At 51.6% G+C, this 18,267-nt stretch overlaps 2 protein-coding genes across 7 annotated transcripts in view; one reads left to right on the top strand and one right to left on the bottom strand.

The window, feature by feature from the left end:
* Positions 1-12,041, bottom strand: part of TBX4 (T-box transcription factor 4) — a 31,351-nt gene extending 19,310 nt beyond the window's left edge. The window contains exons 1-3 of one of the 6 annotated variants that reach the window (XM_082707510.1): positions 11,878-12,041; positions 7,100-7,312; positions 6,212-6,306 (exon numbers count right to left, since the gene is read on the bottom strand). In XM_082707510.1, coding sequence (XP_082563636.1) covers positions 6,212-6,306; positions 7,100-7,309 — 305 coding nt within the window. In that variant the 5' untranslated portion in view covers positions 7,310-7,312; positions 11,878-12,041. The other 5 variants (XM_082707511.1, XM_082707512.1, XM_082707509.1 and 2 more) reach the window with 5 other exon arrangements.
* Positions 11,546-18,267, top strand: part of LOC309851811 (uncharacterized protein) — a 49,891-nt gene continuing 43,169 nt past the window's right edge. Inside the window, exon 1 of the mRNA XM_082707546.1 lies at positions 11,546-11,785. The gene's annotated coding sequence lies outside the window, so the exon portion shown is untranslated. The remainder of the gene's footprint in view (positions 11,786-18,267) is intronic.

Raw genomic sequence — 18,267 nt, 5'->3', positions numbered from 1 at the left:
CCTCCTCCCTGGGGGAAGGCCAAGAATCCTGTCCCCTCCAGGCCACCATTTTGTAACTGTTACAGAAACTGCCACAAAATGGGACAGCCCTGGCTGTGCTTGGGCTGACCTGGCACCAGTGCCCTGCACTTAGCCTTAGCCTGTTTCTCCTGTAAATCACTCCAGGTGGCAATGGCAGAGGACAGATATGACGGCCCCCACCCCCTCCCGGCTCAGGCCAGTATCTACCAAGAGGGCCGGGCGAAAATGGCTCCTTGCCACTGGAATAGTCTCCCAAACTTAGACTGAGAGGAGGGTGAAGGACCCCGCCTCTCCCCTTCTCCTACTCCCTACTGCCCTTCATCTCAGTGGCTCAGGAGGCCAAGCTGACATTGGCTAAATGCTTTTTAGAAGGCCTATAAGCAGCCTTGGCCCAGCTCCTCCAGGCACTGAGCTGGGGTCCTGTGATTTGGCTTCTCCCAGAAGCTGACCATGGACCAGATTCCTAACGGAAAACACCCTCAGGGAGGTTTTGCCAAGACTTGGGCAGGGAAGGAAGGTATTCCCCAGCCTCTGCCTACCAATTCCCCTCTTCTTAGGGCAGGAGCCCCTGTGGCAGAGGATATCTGGTTTGAGAGAGGGGTTCAAAAGTCTACTGCTCCAGGCTGAACTATCGAGGCTCAGTAAGTTCCCACTGCTTTCACCGGAATAAGCATCTCCCCATCTGTCAGGGTCCAGTTTGGTGACTGCTTCTGAGAACACAGGCCTTGGGGACCCTGGGCACTATCATTTCGCCACCTGTGCGGCTCCAGTAGAATGAAGGGCGCAGCCGGGCGGGGGGAAAAGGCTGCGTATGCGGTCCACGCAGCCTGCAAACCTCTCCTCCGGGCCAGAGGGGGCTCAAGCTGGATCCTAGAGGCCCAGCGAGGGAGCGTTCACCAGGTGGGCATGGCTCCGGCCACCGACAGCAGGATGGGTCTGGGAGCTGTGGCATCCTCGGGACCCCCCGTCCACTATGAGGGCCCTCTCTACTGAAATCTATGAAAGGATGGGGCGCGATGTAAGTTGTTTCTGTGATTTAGGACATAAATGTAGCTGAAAACCACCCCTGGGTGGGGTGGGGGGGATGAATACCTAAGCGGGTCGGGGAGGGAGGGCCGGGAGGAGAAGGAAGGACTCGGAGCCGCCTGGCTCGCACTGTGCCCCGCCGCCCGCGCTGGCCGGGAATCGCTGGCTCGCGGGTCCCAGACACCCCGCGGCAACCCGCCCCCCCAGTCCCGCGCCGTCCAGCCCTCTCCCCTACCCCCTCCCTGTGCCCGGCGGGCCTCTCGTCCACGCCCCTGGCGACCCCTCGGGGCTCCGGGCCCCGCAGGCATAGCTGCGCTCCGGGCGCACGCGGAAACAGCTCCGCCGGGGAATAAACAAGCCGCCCGCCCCGCCGCCCGGGAGGAGATGAAAGCCGGGGGTTTCTCCTCTGATCATGAAACAGGCTCTGAAAGGGTGCGGGCTGGAGCCTTTATCTACTTCGTACTCGGAAATGGTTTTAGAATGAACTGCTAAGATAAGCTTCCTTGGACGTTTCTCGGCGTGGGAGGCTTGCGGGGCGCGGGGCAAGGGATTCGGGGCATTGTGATTTTGGCAACAACCTCTCAACTGCTCGCTCGCTGCTGAAAGGGGACGTGCAAGGTCAGCTGGGCTCCCAGACCCGCGGGGGCTCCCGGCTCCCCGGCTCCCCGGCCAAAGCCGTCGCCAAATTCCTGGCCTTGACCTGTGAGCCCCCCACCCATCCAGGGGAGTGCAGGGAGTAAACTAGGAGACCAGCCAGATTTTCTCCACCTAGCCAGGCCGCCAAACCCCAAACCCAACGGCACCCGACTTTCTCTGAGGGCCCGGAAACCCCAGGAGCAGCCAGATGTGCCTTCCCTTAAACGTAGGCACAAAACCAAATCGAAGGGGTGAGAAGTCGGGAGAGGGGCTGTGAGGGGGGCGGGGAGTGGTGGGGGGTTGGGAAGGCACGCAAGAGGATTTGCTTCTGTTTATTTGGGTGGTGCTTTGATGGGGGTATTCATTTTGCGTAAGTCTCTAGAGCTGTACAATTAAGGTTCGTTCATTTCTATGCAGAAATTTTCCACTTCAATAAAATGGGCATTGAAAATTATATCCCTGTATATATGGATACTGTATATATCCATATATATATATATATATGGATATATAACAGAATATATCAGCAGCAGAGCCCAGAGTCCGAAAGGAACCAGTTACAGGCAAAAGACGGGGTTCCACAGAAAACCCCACCCTTCTTTCTATCCTTAGTGTCTGGGAATCTTGAGAGAGATTTCTGGGAAGAGCTTAAGGCCCATCAACCAAGATTCAGTTTGCTGGAGGAGGGGGGCCTGTGTTGCTGGTATGGCCTATACTGAGACCAAACTTTCTAGAGCAAAATTATTTCTCAGAGCATGGCAAAGCTTCATAATTTTTTCCCACTTTATACACACACACACACACACACACACACACATACACACACACACACAGAGTTTTCTAATTCACTCAATGCATTTTTAAGAAATATTTTCCCTGAGGTGGGAGGCAGGAGTGAGGGTGTGTGGAATGGATGCTGTTTTGGGAGATCAGTTGCTTCTCAGATTTTTTTTTTTAAAAGACACTTCCTTCTGATAGACTTTTGCTTTCAGAAAATACTTTAGAAAGAGATCAAAGGACTCTCTCCCCAACCCACTTTCCCAGTGTCTTCAACCCTTACTTGTCTTATCACCCACGCCACTGGGCTCTGACGCTCTGTATACAGAGCGAGGGCAATTGGCTTTGAAGCCCCGGATTAAGCTGGGCCAAATCCTTGCCTCAGAATAACAAACAATACAGGTTCAACAGGAGTTCTCATCGGTAGTTCATTTTTCAAACGCAAATTCACTGTCACTAACACAAGCAACATTGAACTCAGCAGGCTATGAAGGCTGATAGTGGAGATTTATCTGGTGGCAAAACCATGACCTAGGAGGAGAGCAGTCAAACGGTTAGGAAATTTTCATTTTGGGGACGTTTATATTTAAATTTTTTGTGGAGCTCACTTTTATCTATGTTTGGGAGAAAATGCAGCTTCTCACATGTATCAAGCTTGGCAGGCTATGTGAAGGAGGGAGAGAGAGGAGGGGTCTGCTCTCTGCAGCAAATGGCTTAAAACGTGTGAGTGCAGGAGGCTGAGAGGGACGGAAACTGGCTGGGAGCATTCTGGCCCCATTTTACACCTGACATCATGGGTTTCTGAGCATTCAGAAATTGATGTCTCCCTATGTGATTGGCATTTTATTCCCCAGATCAAATGGTTTGAGAATCCAAACCACTATCCGATGAAGGGGATGATTCTCTCCTTGGCCTGCAGACCTTCAAGGGCTTAAGGCAAGAGGCTTGTGACCCAAAGACAAACTAGCTTGAGAATATTCTGGTTCCCCTTCTCCAGGGCCTGCCTCTCCTTCAACCAGAGAGCAATGACCATGCCCCTAACCAGCCAGGGTCCCTACGGTACAGCAACAACCCCGCATGGAATGGCCTTGTAATAAGCAGTAAGGGGAATTTCTCAAAGTTGGCGTGTTGTTCTGGGGGTGGGGTGTTGTTCTGGGGGTGAGGTGTTGTTCTGGGGTTGGGGTGTCACCCACTTGACTTGTGCAGACCCGGCAACTGCTTAATCTTGCTTCTGTCTATAAGAGCCAAGTGCCTTCTCTTCTCTGGGGTAAGGTTCATGTTCCCTCGGTTTTCCTCCAGCTCGAGCAGTCTAGGAATCTGTGATTCAAGGTACAGGAGAAGAGTCTAGGCCCTTTACTAAGAAATGCAGGTGTCCCAGGAAGGGTGCTGGTAGAGATATGAAGAAGAGAACTGGGAGTCCGCAGGGTAGCCCAAACAAAGCCAGGTGCCTCCCAAGGCTGCCCAGTCAGGAGAGGCAGGAGGAGGGATCATGGGGGTGGGTAGAGCCCTGATTTTGGTCTCTGAGGTCAGCGAGCAGCTATGCAGGAGGAAAGAGGGTCTGTGAGAACCATGGGGAGGGGCAACGAGACTAGTGACTTTCTTAAGGACTAGACCTGTTGCACAAATAACGTTCCGCCAGAGAAATGAAAGAGTGTGATGAAACCGTTGGCCAACTTCATCGCAGTCACTTAAAAATTATCATCATTCTCTGAGGTCCATCTCTTAAGATCAGGCACAAACGTCTACCTGACATTGGTCACCTATGGAAGTGTGTGTGTGTGTGTGTGTGTGTGTCTGTCTGTCTGTCTGTTGCAGGGAGGGAAGGAGGAGGACCCATACAGATGCAAGAAACCCCACTAAGGAGAATCACAAATGCCTTTTGTTTTAAATAGCAGAAGCCAGCCTTGCCCCCGAGAACATGCTGGCCATTTATTTTCAAAAGACAAGGTTATTTCTGCTGCCTAAAAAGGAAATTCTGGAAAATTCTCTTTCTTCTTTCCTTCCCTCAACTCTAGCAGTCGTAAGAAATAAATTCCCCCTCTTCACACCTGTAATCCACTCAACAATTGACCATACATAGCTCACAGGACCCCTGGTTTGAGTCTCATAGTAACCAAGAAAGGAAGGATGGCAGGTAAGTCTGCAGTCACCAGCTTTGTTTTACCCAACACCATTGAGCCACAGGAAGCTTAGAGACGTGTCCAAGTGCACTCAGCTAGGAAGAGGCAAGGCTTGTGACACCTGGCTCCCCACTGAACTCAAGGACTATTCCAAGTGGCACCCTCTACTGGGTTCCCCTCATGTGTCCTCCTTCCTCATTGCCCAAATGTAGCAAATTCAGGCTCTGATAGCCCCCTGCTTCTTCTCGTGATAGCATCCCCAGGTGCCCTTGCCACCTACTGGGGCAGGTGGCCAAGTGCCCAGACCTTTATCCCCCTCCCCCCAAAAAAACAAAGGAAACCTTGCATGCCTGCCAGGGAGAGGACATGAGGGGCCACAGCACTCCTACACCACACACTGCAAACCACCAGCTTTTTGTTTCTTTTGAACAGCCCACCGTTCTCTGAGCAGGTCAGCGGCGTTCTTTAAAAAGTAGAAGAAAAATGCGGAGCGGATGCCAGACGTTTCTCTAATTAGGATTAATTTTAGCTAGCATTTAGAGCACGCTTACATGTGCCAGGAGCTATGCTACGTGCTTTGCATACAACTGTATGCATGGTTTTTCAGAGAGGGATGAGGAGAGGGGGATGAGCGAGTGGAGAGACTCTTGCCTGGGGGTTGCACAGATGCCAGCAGCTGCGGTCTGACTCCCCATTCCTGGCTATTGATGCTTCACCACCTTATTCCTTGGAAAACCTAATTACGGGCACACAGCCAGGCAACGGGACATTTTCACACCCACCCTGTCCCCAGGGATCAAAATCAAATGTGAGCAAGTGGGGAGGAGGTAGTTCCTACACCTGAACTCCCCAGCTTCTCGGTCTGCGGGTCAATCCCCCTTCACTGATAACTGCTGGCCAAGCCCTTCCTGCCCCGCTCAAGACTCCCGGCCCCATCCAGTCTCTGGTCTTGCCCCCTCTGCATCTCCCTCCTCTCGCCCTCTCCTCCAGGCTCTCTCCCACAGACACCAGCACATTTTAAAGATGTTTCCACTTTATAAATCATTATTTCTGGCAGCCACCCGAGAGCTGCTCCCTAAACAGCACACACACAGGGCCCAACGTTGCCTTTCCCTTTGCCGAGGGGGTTGCTGGCCAAAGAGGAACAGCACCCTTGAGATGAGAGATCTGGGGTTCATGCTGCCCTGGAAAAGTTACGGAAATAGGATAACACCATCAGGGCCCCTTCCGCTATCTGTTGAGGGTCATCTCCGGGTCCCCAATCAATGCAATCCTGATAAACCAGGCAGTTCCCCAAAAGGAGGAGGACAAAGCAGTCCCCCACAGGGGCCTATAGTGCTTGAAGTGGGACCTCCGACCCCCAGATCCTTATTTGCATTTTATTTGCATAGAGCTGCCCCTCCCATCCTTCCATCCCTCTGGGCTTCCTAAAGGAGGAATCCCCTGGGTGAAGTTCTGTGGCCCAGTCACAAACTGTGGTAGGATGCCGCTGGGCTAAGGCCAGAGCGTCCAAGGGGACTCCCATCGCTCCCCTGTCTCCAGCCGGAGATGATTGTTAAGCAAGTTCCTGGGGATCCCCATCGCTCCCACCAGTCATCTTCCAAACCCCAAGTAAACATCCCAGAGCTGACCTGCCCGCTTTGGTGATGATCATCTCGGTGCCCGCCTCGTGGAATTTCTTCCAGAGCTCCTTCTCATGCAGGCCAACCTTGATGTTCTCGATGGTCTAGGGGCAAGAAGGAAGGGGACTTATGTTGGCCTGGGATGTGGCTCCATGCGGAGCCCTGAGGGCAGAAAACACAGGCCCAAAGAACTATGCAGAGTGCTGCCAGCCCCAGGACCCCTTGCCTGAAGGTTTTGTTTCATAAAATTATAACCTACCATTGGTGAATTTTTCAAACTTTAAAAAGTAGCTAAAACCCGCTCCTTTGGAGCTATAGCGGTCTGCAGAGGACATACACTGACTGTGTCAGGGTAGATGACACACTACACAAACATAAACACTCCATGTAGTGGGATGTAGCCACAGGCTTGCCGACAGACACACAGACACAGGAGGGACGCGCGTACCCGCACACCCTATGCAGACCCACGCAGGCCGAGGGCGTGCACAGACGGATTCCTTTCATTGTGATCATCAGGTTATCACCGAGACCCTCTTAGGGACGTCCCCACAGCGGCTCCCGGCTCGCACCCGCCTGGATCCGCTCTTCCCTCCCGGGGCCAGGCTTTCGCCCCCGCCCTCTCAGCGTCGTCGGAGCTGGACCCTTGGCCGGGGCTCGCCCCGATGCCAAAAGGGTGCCCTCCGCAGCCTGTTCCAGAGTAGCCCCGAGGGCGCGAAGCCGAAGAGGGACAGAAGGCAGAGTGTGAGCCCTATTCCGCGGAGGAGAACACACAGTCCAGGACGCAACCAGATCCCGGGGAAGCGAGTCCTGTCCTCTTTGGGGCGAACTGGCAGACGCAGGCGGCCCTATAGACAGACGGATGCCCAACCTCTGCCCGACGGCCACAGGCCCTACCTGCTCGGCGGCGGCGGCGGCGGCGGCGGCAGCAGCTGCGGCTTCGGCGCCGGGGCCCGGGGGGCTGCCGAGCGCGGCTCCGCTGAGGCCCGGAGCAGCCAGCGCGGGCTCGGGGGCGTTGGCGGCGTTGGAAGCGCTGGCCTCGCCGAGCGCCGAGCCCGGAGCCCGGAAGGCCTCCTCGCTCTCCGACAGGCCCTTATCCTGCAGCATCTCCTGCGGGCACAGCACACACCGAGTCACATGCCTGGGTCAACACTCGCCAGAGGCCCCGCAGCCCGCTCCAGGCCAGCGGAGGGACTTCGGCCCGGGACGTAAAGGCAGCCCTGGCGCACGTGGACACCGCCCCCTTCTGAGCCGGGGGAGGGAGAAAATGCGGAGGGTAGGACCGTGGCCGCCTCCCTCTGGGTTCTGGACTTGGGAGGGTCTGTGTGCGGTTCAAGGTCTGGCGGGTCCTGGGTGTGGGGCTGTGTGATGAGCAGGTCTAGGGGAAGGACCGCCCTCTCGGCATTGCCCCAGCTGCACCCCCAGTCCCTCCCTCCTGCTGGGCTCCAGTGGAGCCTGAGGCCTAGGTCTCTTTTCGCTGTTTCCTAATAACGGTCCAGGCTCACTCTTGGGTCAGGGCAGCCAGGAGACTTCCTGGGTAGGCACCAGAGGACAGCCAGGCCAGAAGGGCAGGGCCCAGGCTCCTGAAGCTCCACACCTGCAGAAAGGGCCTAGGGCTGCCCTCACGCAGTCCCTTAGACACCAGTCAGGAAACGACTTCCTGAACCAAAGGCTTTCACTCCTGTCCATTCCCACTCCCATAGACACCCTATGGGTCCCTCCCAGAGGCACATACAGCCTCACACGGACACAAGCACCCATACAGGGCCTTCTAGTCCTTCAAGCAGCCACACTCTCCTAGTGCAGCATTGATTCAGGCCTTGAACTCAGCCAGGGGCCTCACAGCCTTCCCCACACATTCACAAGCGCTGTCACACTTCAGGTCCAAAGGGCTCTGCTTTGGGGCAAAGGACTGAGACCCTTCCCAGCTAAGGACCAGGCCAGCTGGGTGGGTTCAGGTCACAGGCTAGTCCTGCTCCCAAGCACAGCCATCCTTCCCCAAGTGTCTAGAACTATTCACCAGGCTGCCCCAAGTGCCTGCTCCCTTCTAGAAGTTGATCCTGGGATATCAGAATGAGAGCCCAGGCTGCAGGTCCTGCCTTTCCTGCCTCCATCATGGATGCACCCCTACATTATCCCTGCTTCTCCTTTCCAACTTCCTGCTCTTTTCCCTTCTTTTGCATCTGGTGGGTCTTTTTTCTGTGTGCATGGCTGCCTCTCTTCCTGTCTTATTTCTGTTCTCTTCTGGGTCTCCCTGAGCATCCCAAGGCCCAGGCCTCTGACCATCTTGCCCACTGGCCTCCCCATCCCAGGTCCTAGACATTGGCTCCCAGGGCCTCACAAAGTAAACAAGCCAAGTGCAACCGAGGGAGATAAAAAGGGGCCTGGGCAATTTGGGTCTGGGAAAAGCCCATAAAGATAAAGCTGACAGCCCTCCCAGTCCTCTGGCCACAAGCAGCAGGAAACAAGTCTTGCTCATCATGGTTAGCACCAGTACCCGCCTTGGGCCACGTGTGGTTCCGAGCCAAGCCTAGGAAACCTGAAGCCCCAGGGCGAAGGGACACAGCTCAACGAGGGGAGTTGCACTCTCCGGCCCAATATACTGGTTCCAACTGTATCTGGGGTCAGCCGGTTGGTCCCCCGCGATCCGCTTGGGCCTGGAGGGCGAGCCGCCTGTTGCAATGCTGTTTTGGCCATTGGGTCCTCTACGGGGCACTTGTCACACCAGAAGCCATACAGGGCCGCTATCTGACTCACTCCCGGTGCTCTCAGTCCTGTGCACAGAGCTCCTCGGCCGCCGGTATCCACGGACGCCAGTCCCATGGCTCCGACCATGGTGCTCTCCTTCGCTTCTTCCTTTTCTCTCCGCCCCGGAGACACACGCGGACATCGCGACAGCTGGCCCTCGCCCTGGCTGGAGCTCCCCGCCGATTTCCTTTTCTTCCCTCCCCGCTGGCCCAGAGTGGCCCCCATGGTTCCCCTCGCACCCCCGAGCCCTGGCGCGAAGTGCACAGCCGCGTTCCGCACCAAGCGGAGCCCACGGCTCGCGGCCTCCGCAGCCTCCGCAGCCTCAGCGCTCTCCCCACTCTCCGACTCCTCCGTGGACGCGGCCCGCCAGCTCGGCGCCCTTCCGCTTCGTCTGCCGCTTTCAGGCAACTCGTTTTCTAAGGAGAAGGGCATTTTACTTTTCATTCTAGATTACTGATTATATAATTCTAGCACTGAGGGAATTAACATTTTGTATTATTTTAAATATTTTAATTATCTCTATTATCAGCAGTATACTGATCAGTTCAATGACATTAAGAATATCCTAGCACATTAAATTATTAGTACTTTTAATTTTTAATACTGTAAAATCAAAGCACTGGTTTGATTTGTTAATTCATCATTATAAAATATGTTGGTGTTTCCTGTCACTGCTCCATCATTCTAGGGTCTCCTGGTACCTTAGTGATACTGTTACCAATAGTCAGGTAATTATTAGATATCGTATTCCCATAGGTCATTGTAATCTATTGTTATCTTAATTTTTATTCTGTACCCCTAAAATGCTTCCATTGCTGGCTCCTCTGTCTCTGTATTTTGTCACAGTTTCGGTAACTTGTTATCTACCATTACTTGTAATATTATTGTTCTCAATATTGATGTTAATTTTCTTCACATCCTTATAATACTTCTTATTTTGTCATTATTTGTTTTGTTAGAATTGTTCACAATATTCTAGGTATTCTTCATCACATCGTTATAATATCTTGTCATTATTTGTAATTGCGATCTTGATTCGCTGGCTATTTTTCATCAAATCATTACTCCTTGTTACTTTGTCAGAATTGGTGATATTGCTGTAGTTCCTAATACTCTGATTATTTTTCATCACATTGATATGATTCTTCTTATTACTCTACCATTATTTATAATGTTGTTGGGACTATTAATACCTTGGTAATAAATTGTCATAATATTCCAGCAATTCTTGCTGTTGTCTTTGTTTGTATTAGTATTGCTCTAAAGATTTTGATTAATATTTAGTAATTCATTAGAGTATCTACAATACATTATATGATAGTATTCCATCAGTACTACTAATATTAGTATTTCCCTTAATAGTATTTTCAATTGTTCACCCTTTTCCATGGTTCTGTCACTTGCTACTATTTCCCATACTATTATTATCGATCTTAATACAATGATTCTTATTACATTGTTCCTATATTTGGAGTTACTTTGTCTATAATCCGTTTACATTTGTGATTACAATTTTCACTTGGTTCTGAAACTGACTTCTCTTTTACTCTTGTTTTAAAGTGTGAACACTATCAGTTTTGCCGCTTAGCCCTGTTTCTTTGGTAATTGCTCACATTCTGATAATTCTCGATGATCGATAATTATTCGTATATAATGCTCCTTGCTTTAATTTTGATGAGCCTGTTGCATCAAAGGCTCTGAAGTCCAGGTTTCCGATCGCGCACTTTCACAACGATATCGCCGCAAGTACCCGGGCCCTCTTCTTGGCCTTTCTTATTCTGCAAACACCAGTTTCTAGACCACCGCTCCGCTTGTCGCGGCTTAACCTTGTTCCTTTGGAGCCGGCGCTGTCCCTTCTTTGCCTTTGGGTCCCTAGACCCAATCCATCCTGTTATTCATAGGAGATGAGGGCTCGCGCCCCAAAACGCGGGGAGTCCGGCCGAGGCAGCAGCCTGATCTGAAGCACATCTCGCCACCCTTCTGCAGCCTTGCGGGTCCCTGAGGTCCTTCTCCCGGTCCCGTTACTCGCTTCTTTTCCAGTTCAACCTCTTCTGCCCTGCAGCCTAACCCTGGGCTCAGGGTAGCCCCTGTCCCGCACGCCCGGCTCACCCCCATCCCGCCCGAATCACACTCACCCTAACTGCGCTGCCGCATGCGGAGGCGCCTGCGGCCCGAGGTCCACTGCAGGCTCGGATCCGAGGGGCACGGGACGGCTGGGGCACTGACTTGGGACCGCTGGGTCAGTGTCCCGCTGCCCGCCGTGCCCTCGGGGCCGGACACATCCCGGCTCTGGAGCGGGCTCTGGAGCGGGCCCTTGATCTCCGACGCTGCACTTTGGGGCCTCAGCTCCCTCCTCCTCCCTCCCTCCCTCCGGGGCCGCCACCCCCCTGCGCTGACGTCGCCGCTGTCAATCAGTCTGCGCCCGCCGCCCCCCCGGGGAGGGGGGCTCGAGGGTCCCCTGGCTTCACCGGCCCCAGGACGCCGAGCCCTGTGCGGGCCTCGCACTCCCCCACCGCGCGGCTTGGTGCCCTCCCTGCGGCCCTCGGGCCCCGCCGGCCCAGCGGGGCTGGGAGCCCCGCATGGTTTAGATTAGAGGGGGCGGGAAGAGAGAGAGCGGCCCGGCCGGGCCGCACTGCTCGCACCAAGACTCGACAACCAGGACGGCACGCCCCGAGCCCCGGCGCTGCCCGCACACTAAGGCGCGGCGCAGCCAGGCCTGGTCCGGCCGGAGCCAACTTGCAGACAGCCGCCCTCAGCCGAACCCCAGGCCGCGGGCTCGGCGCCCGCACACACCTCGGTCCGAGACCCGCTCCCAGCCGTGCACGCAGCGGCTCGGTAAGCCCACGTCCCGGGGGGGGGGGGGGCGGGCGCACAGCGCCTCACAGCCCCGCACTCGTCCACCGACCATGCCCCCAACACATTCTCACACCTACGCGCTGCGGCCCGCGCGCTACTGCTCCCCGGCTCCCCGCGCCGGCGCGACGTCCAGGGCGTGGACCCTCTGCTCACCGGCCCCCGCCCCCGGCTTGTCCCGGCCTGGCGGGCAGCGGGCAGCGGGCGCCGGACCCGGCCTGGCGCGCCTCAGAGTCGGCCGCGGAGGTCACGGGTGAGGGCAGGCCCTTCGCCCGGGCGGGGAGGAGGCCGGGCGGTCGGGCCTGGAGCCGCGGCAGCGGGGCAGTGCTGGGCCGGCTTCTGAATCTGAGCCGAGGCCCGGGCTTCAAGGTGCCAGGGCTTGGCAGAGTCCCTGGGGGAAACTGCGGCGAGGGCCAAGACTCCGCCAGCGGCCTCAAAATCCCAGAAAGCTGAGGAGGAAGTCCAATGCCCGCTCCAGTCTAGGAAGCTTAGACCACTGTGCCGGGAGCTCTCCGGCCTCTGTGCCTCAGAAATGGAGGCCCCCTCACTGTCTAGACCTCCCTGCCCAGCCTCTGACTCTCCACTCCCTCTGTCTCCACTTACCTCTCCTTCTCTATATCTGTCTGTACCTTGACACGGGACCCTTCAGCGCGACAGGCAGACAGGTCCATGTGGACCTTAGCCTATGTCCAAGCCTCACAGCCTGTCATATGCCCAGGATACTGAGGCAGGATTAGGTCTGCCCACCAGAGTCCTCTCTCAGTAGGATTCCCAGGTTAGCCTCTTGGTCCTCAGAGTGAGCTGCATCCCTCCCTCCACTCATTTCCAATGAGCCTCTGTTCCTTTCCAGACTTTTACCTCAAAATCAGATCGAGGGGAACAAGACGAGGCAATAACTTCCCTGGATGGATTTGTCCTTTTTCTTATGCTAGGAAAGGAAAGCCAGGATCAGTGCCTCCCCTACTACCCAGCACTCAAAGGTGGAAGCCTAACACCAACTAGGAAAAGCCAGCTGCTGCTGTCGGGAGCCATAAGCCATCTCCACGATGGGCTCACTGCTCAAGAATCCCTATCATCCTTAGCAGTACCAGATTCTGCTACCCCATCTTCCTTTCCCAGTTTGTCTCATGGAGTCCCAAACCAGGAAGAGGAAGTAAGATCTAAGGGATGGAGAAGTTTAATCCTCCTCCAATCCTGCCTTCTCCTGGAGTGGAGAAAGGAAAGGCCCTGGTGTTTCAGAGATGCCTGGGGAGTCATGTTTTCCTGTGTTAGGGAGAATTGGATGACACATCTCAACTTCTGCTCCCAAGCCCTCCTCCCATGCCCTCCCCAACAGCCTGTAGGGAAATCCCTTGCAAATAAATAGTGTACAGATGAGCCATCCAACTACTGTGTGGAATGGTGAACAGGGAGGGCAGTGAATCACCAGGTACCATGGGAAGACTACATTTAGGCCAGAGTTTGGAAAGAACTGGTTGATAATCATTGGAGGAAGTTCATAATGAGAGCATCTAGAGTTGTTCTTTCCAGAAACTAGAGTGGAGACTTTTTATAAGTGCAAGGCTTTCTGAAGACTCACAGGAGATACTCCAAATCAGCATTAAGTAGTTCGTGATGACATGGAGAAATGAGATACAGAAGGGACTGGCAAGTCTTTGGTGATGAAAACAACAGGGCAAACCAGCCAGCATGTAAGAGAGAAAGGGAAGGTAGGTATACACATTCTCTGTTAGTAGAATGGAATTCTTTGTTTCATTGATTCTAACAGGTACCTTTCTTTCCACATTTTGACAGCTCTGAAATGGGGATGCATCTTAGAATCAATGGAAGTTTAATTCATTGCAGTGCTATAGTGTAATAAATATTTTTTCTTCTTAGTGGTACATAAAATAATAGAAAGGTATAGTATTTGTTGATAAACAGCCGATGGAGAAAAGAAAAAGACAGGCGGTTTTTTGTTCGCTTTTTCCAAAGTGAATTTGAATAGCTCCGAGTACAAAAGCTCTCCTCAGCTAGCTAATTGAATAATTGACCATTTATCATACAAACTTGGGTTGGTTTAGGGGAAAGCCATCAGGTTTGGCGTCAGGCTCACCTTGGTTTTGAAACCTGGCTCTGAATCCTGGCTCAGCATTTAGCAGCTGTGTGACCTTGGGTAAGTCCCCCTTAACGCTTAAATAAAATAGATGCAATCACTCCAACTTACTAGCTTATTGTGAGGTTTGACTAAATTAATGCATGTAAATTTCTGGCACGTGGTAGGTAATTAATAGGTTAATTCCCAAATATTTCTAAAATTTATTTTATCCCCCCTCTTTTCCAAAAAGGCTTGAGATGGTTTATAACCAAAATAAGCTAATAAAAACACAAGTAAAAAGACAAAATAGGAGTAAGGGAAAAGGAATAAAAATACATGCTATCACCAAGTGTTGACAAAGTCACTATAATTGAGAGCAAAATCTGACTGATCAGCAGCAGGCCAAAATGGTCTTTTTCCATTTCAGAAATGTGGAAACAGTATTTCTTTGGTGAAGTGTAGGGAACAAACTTTCCCTTGGCCCTAACTTTTATTTATTTAATTTTTAAAGATTTATTTATTTATTTGAGAGAGAGAGAAAAGGGAGAGCACAGAGGGAGAGTGAGAGGGAAAAGCAGACTCCCTGCTGAGCAGAGAGCCAAGGCAGGGCTCCATCTTAGGACCCTGACATTATGACCTGAGCCAAAGGCATTCACTTAAGCAACTGAGCCACCCAGGTGCCCCCGGCCCTGATTTTTTGGGTTTTTTTTTTGAGATTTTATTTATTTATTTGAGAGAGAGAGAGAGAGAGATCACAATCGGCAGAAAAGCGGCAGGGGTGTGGGGGGAAGCAGGCTCCCCGCTGAGCAGAGAGCCAGGATGCAGGGCTCTGATCCCAGGATCCTGAGGTCAAGCGGAAGGCAAAGCTTTAATCCATTGAGCCCCCCAGGCAACCCGCCAATTTTTTTTTTTTTTTTAAAGATTCCATTTACTTATTTGACAGAGAGAACGATCACAAGTAGTCAGAGAGGCACGAAGGGGGGGGGGGGAGTAGGCTCCCCGCTGAGCGGAAAGCCCAAGGAGGGGCTCAATCCCAGGACCCTGAGACCACCATCCCAGGGGAAGGCAGAGGCCCCAACCCACTGAGCCACCCAGGCGCGACTCCTCCTCCCAATTTTTGAAGTAGTTTCTCATGTCAATTTTTACCTATGTCTGGTACAGTGTCTTACCATTTACAGAGTGGTTTCACAGTTACTATCTCATCCGATGCTGTATTAATTCCATTTTGTTTCCATTTTATGGATTCATTCATCCAAAGTATTATTTATCATGTGCTTGCTATGTGCCAGGCATAAAAAGGAAAGGCCAAGCTCTTGGTTAGTTTACTAGTTCTATTAGTCAACCGATCGTCTAACCAGTTACTACCACAAATTCACTAATGAATGACCTGCAAACTTACTAATTAATCACCTAAATAGTCAACTCCGAGGGGAGCAGGGGCTGCAGGATAAACTGGAGAATCCTGGTCAGTGCAGAAAAATGGCTTGCGCCGAGGCAAGAGGAGGTTTGGTTGAAGACGACTGCTTGAGCTGGCTCCATAGCGTGGTGAAAAGCAAATTACAGTTAGAAAAAACAAACAAACAAAACAAAACAAAAACAAAACTAGATTTTTGGAGTATTTAATAAATATCAATGTGAAGATCCACCCCAGACCAACTGAGTCAGAACCGCTGAGGATAGGAGCAAAGTACTGCCCTATGCCAATCCTGGAAATCCTGTTCCTTGCTTTCCTAAGTTCCCTGGTAACTAGGAGTGGTCACGTGATCCAATGTTGACCAATAAGGCCTAAACAGAAGACTGCCAGGAGGGAGTTAGGGAGGGAGGAGTTGTTTGGTTTTTTTTTTTTTTTTTTTTTTTTTTTTTGCTTTCTTGGTAAAGGGGAACACATAATCTTCTTTTCTTCTAAGGATGAGAACCCTGGAATTCTCACCCCCTAGAGACCCTGACACAAAGACAAAGGGCACTATACTAAGGATATCGGAACAAAAAGAAAGAGCCTGAGGGCATCAATGAGCAGGTAAGCCAGTGCTGACAGTTTCTTGGGAGAAAAATAAGCCTGTTTCTTGACATCATTGTTAGTCTGGGTCTCGGTTACTTACAAATAAACACACTCCAGAGACATGTGTAAAGGTTGCAACTATGTGTTGAGTGAGTCCTTATTAGGCACTCCACTGTGAGGGATACAATCTGAATGTTCATGTGTATCCTTGTGTATTTGCACACACTTTCCTGTTCAAAGCCAGGACACAAAAATCCCTCCCTCCACATCCCCTTCCCAGCCATGCTCTTTAGTGTGCGCTATGACCTAAGGCCTGGGGTCCTTATTAAGTTCCCCAAAAGGAAAGGATGGGTGAGGAAGCACAGAATTCACTGTCCCCTGTGGCTTTATCCCACTGTGTCCCCAATAGCCCCAAATCTTGGTTCTAGATTTTCCAGCCCACATCCCATTAGGATTATCAAGTTCAGCTGGGGTGGGGGCAGGACTGAGCTCATTCTGGAAATTGAAGGATTGAGTAACAGGAATGGGTAGTAGGTAGCAGCGGCTGCAGGTGCTTCCCCTCAGGCCCCAGGTGCAGTTCTGCTCACCTGACCTCTTACCCTGGCCTCCCAGGCCTTCTCCCACCAAGAGAATTAAGAAACTTCCAGTTAGAAGAAATTGAGGAGTGGATTGGCTTGATCCCTGACCTGGGTGATATAGGCTGGTCTGAGCCCCCTCAGGCCTGAGGGCAGAGGCAGTGATTTACCATTTACCCTGTGAGTCCTTTCTATAACTCTTCAGTGGGGGCGCTACAGAGATAAGGAACGAATACTCCTATCTGGGTTTTGCATAGTCAGGGCTAGCAATCTAGGTCTTCTGTTCCCAAGGCCTTAGCCATGGGTGGGTTGTCTGCCGATCAGACTTTCTCCCCCATTGCACTACCTGCTCCTACACTGCCACTTCTTCCCATTTCCTCCAGTATGACTGCTCTGAAATGCGCGCTTATTTTGCTATCCCTCTGAGTAAGGTATCTCTACAAGGGTGGGATTGGGTAACAAATATGCCTACATCAGAGAATTTGTCTCATTAGCCAACCCCCTTTTTCTTTTTTTTTTCTTTCTCCCCTCTATTCTTCCTAAGCACAGACTATCCAAAACTGGGTTTGAATGTGGGTCCTCCGAGGGTATTTTTTGAATGAGGGGCTGAAACAAATTAGGACTAAGAATGAGAGAGTATGTGATCAATCAGCAGGTCCTTGGAATTTGAAGTGAAAAAACCTGAATTCAGGTCCTCTGCAGGCTGCTTACAGAGGGACCTAGATCACGATCCACTTCAAGCCTGTTTCCTCATCTGTAAAATGAATTTAATAATAACAGCCACCTTGAAGGATAGTAGAAAGGATGAAACACATAGAAGTGCTTGAAGGGCTCACAACAATAGCTAATGTTTATTGCGTGCCTACAACGTGCCTGTTAGAATTCCAAGAGCCTTATGTGTTTACCCTCATTTCAACCTTACCATATTATCAGGTAAATACTATCATGGTCCTCATTTCATAGATAAATATACCTAAGGTCATACAATGAGGAAACGAAGTCAGGATTTGAACCCAATTGATTAGTCTGGATCTCCAGTGCCCATGCATTCAAATATACTGTTCTATGGTCATTTAACCTAACTAAGCTCATTTCACTTGTTAAAGATAACAGTACCTCCCCTACTGTTGTTGTCAGTACCTCCCTATTGTTGTCAAAGTGTAATATACCACCTGACACAAGATAATCCTATTATCATTACTGTACTGTCAATTGATCTTACCCACGGTCTCACGCTTAAAAAAAGAGTTCATTTGACCTCTAAGTTTCTAGACCCCAAGATCTTTACTATCGTTATTGTTCATTTTCTAAAAAATACAATACCTACCTAGAGACCAAAGACTTAGTCATCTCTCTTTAGACTCCCCAAAGATAGGGGCACCTAGGTGGCATAGCCTAGCTGAAGCCTCTGCCTTCAGCTCAGGTCATGATCTCAGGGTCCTGGGATCAAGCCCCACATCGGGCTCTCTGCTCAGCAAGGAGCCCGCTTTCTCCTCTCTCTGCCTGCTTGTGATCTCTGTCTGTCAAATAAATAAAGTCTTTAAAAGAAAGAAAGAAAGAAAGAAAGAAAGAAAGAAAGAAAGAAAGAAAGAAAGAAAGAAAGAAAGAAAGAAAGAAATAGTACAGGGGCACCTCCTGCATGGCTCAGTTGGTTAAGTGTCCAGCTGTTGATCTCAGCTCAGGTCTTGGTCTCAGGGTCATGAGTTCAAGCCTCCCCCCCACCCAAAGACATAGTACATCCTTCATGGTCCCAGAAACATCATGCTCTGTCTCCCACTGACCCCCACCAAGCTGGCCACGAAAGAGTCAGCAG

This window comes from Mustela nivalis (genome assembly GCF_964662115.1).
Source record: "Mustela nivalis genome assembly, chromosome: 17".
NCBI lineage: Eukaryota > Metazoa > Chordata > Mammalia > Carnivora > Mustelidae > Mustela > Mustela nivalis.
This window is presented reverse-complemented; position numbering and strand designations above follow the sequence as displayed.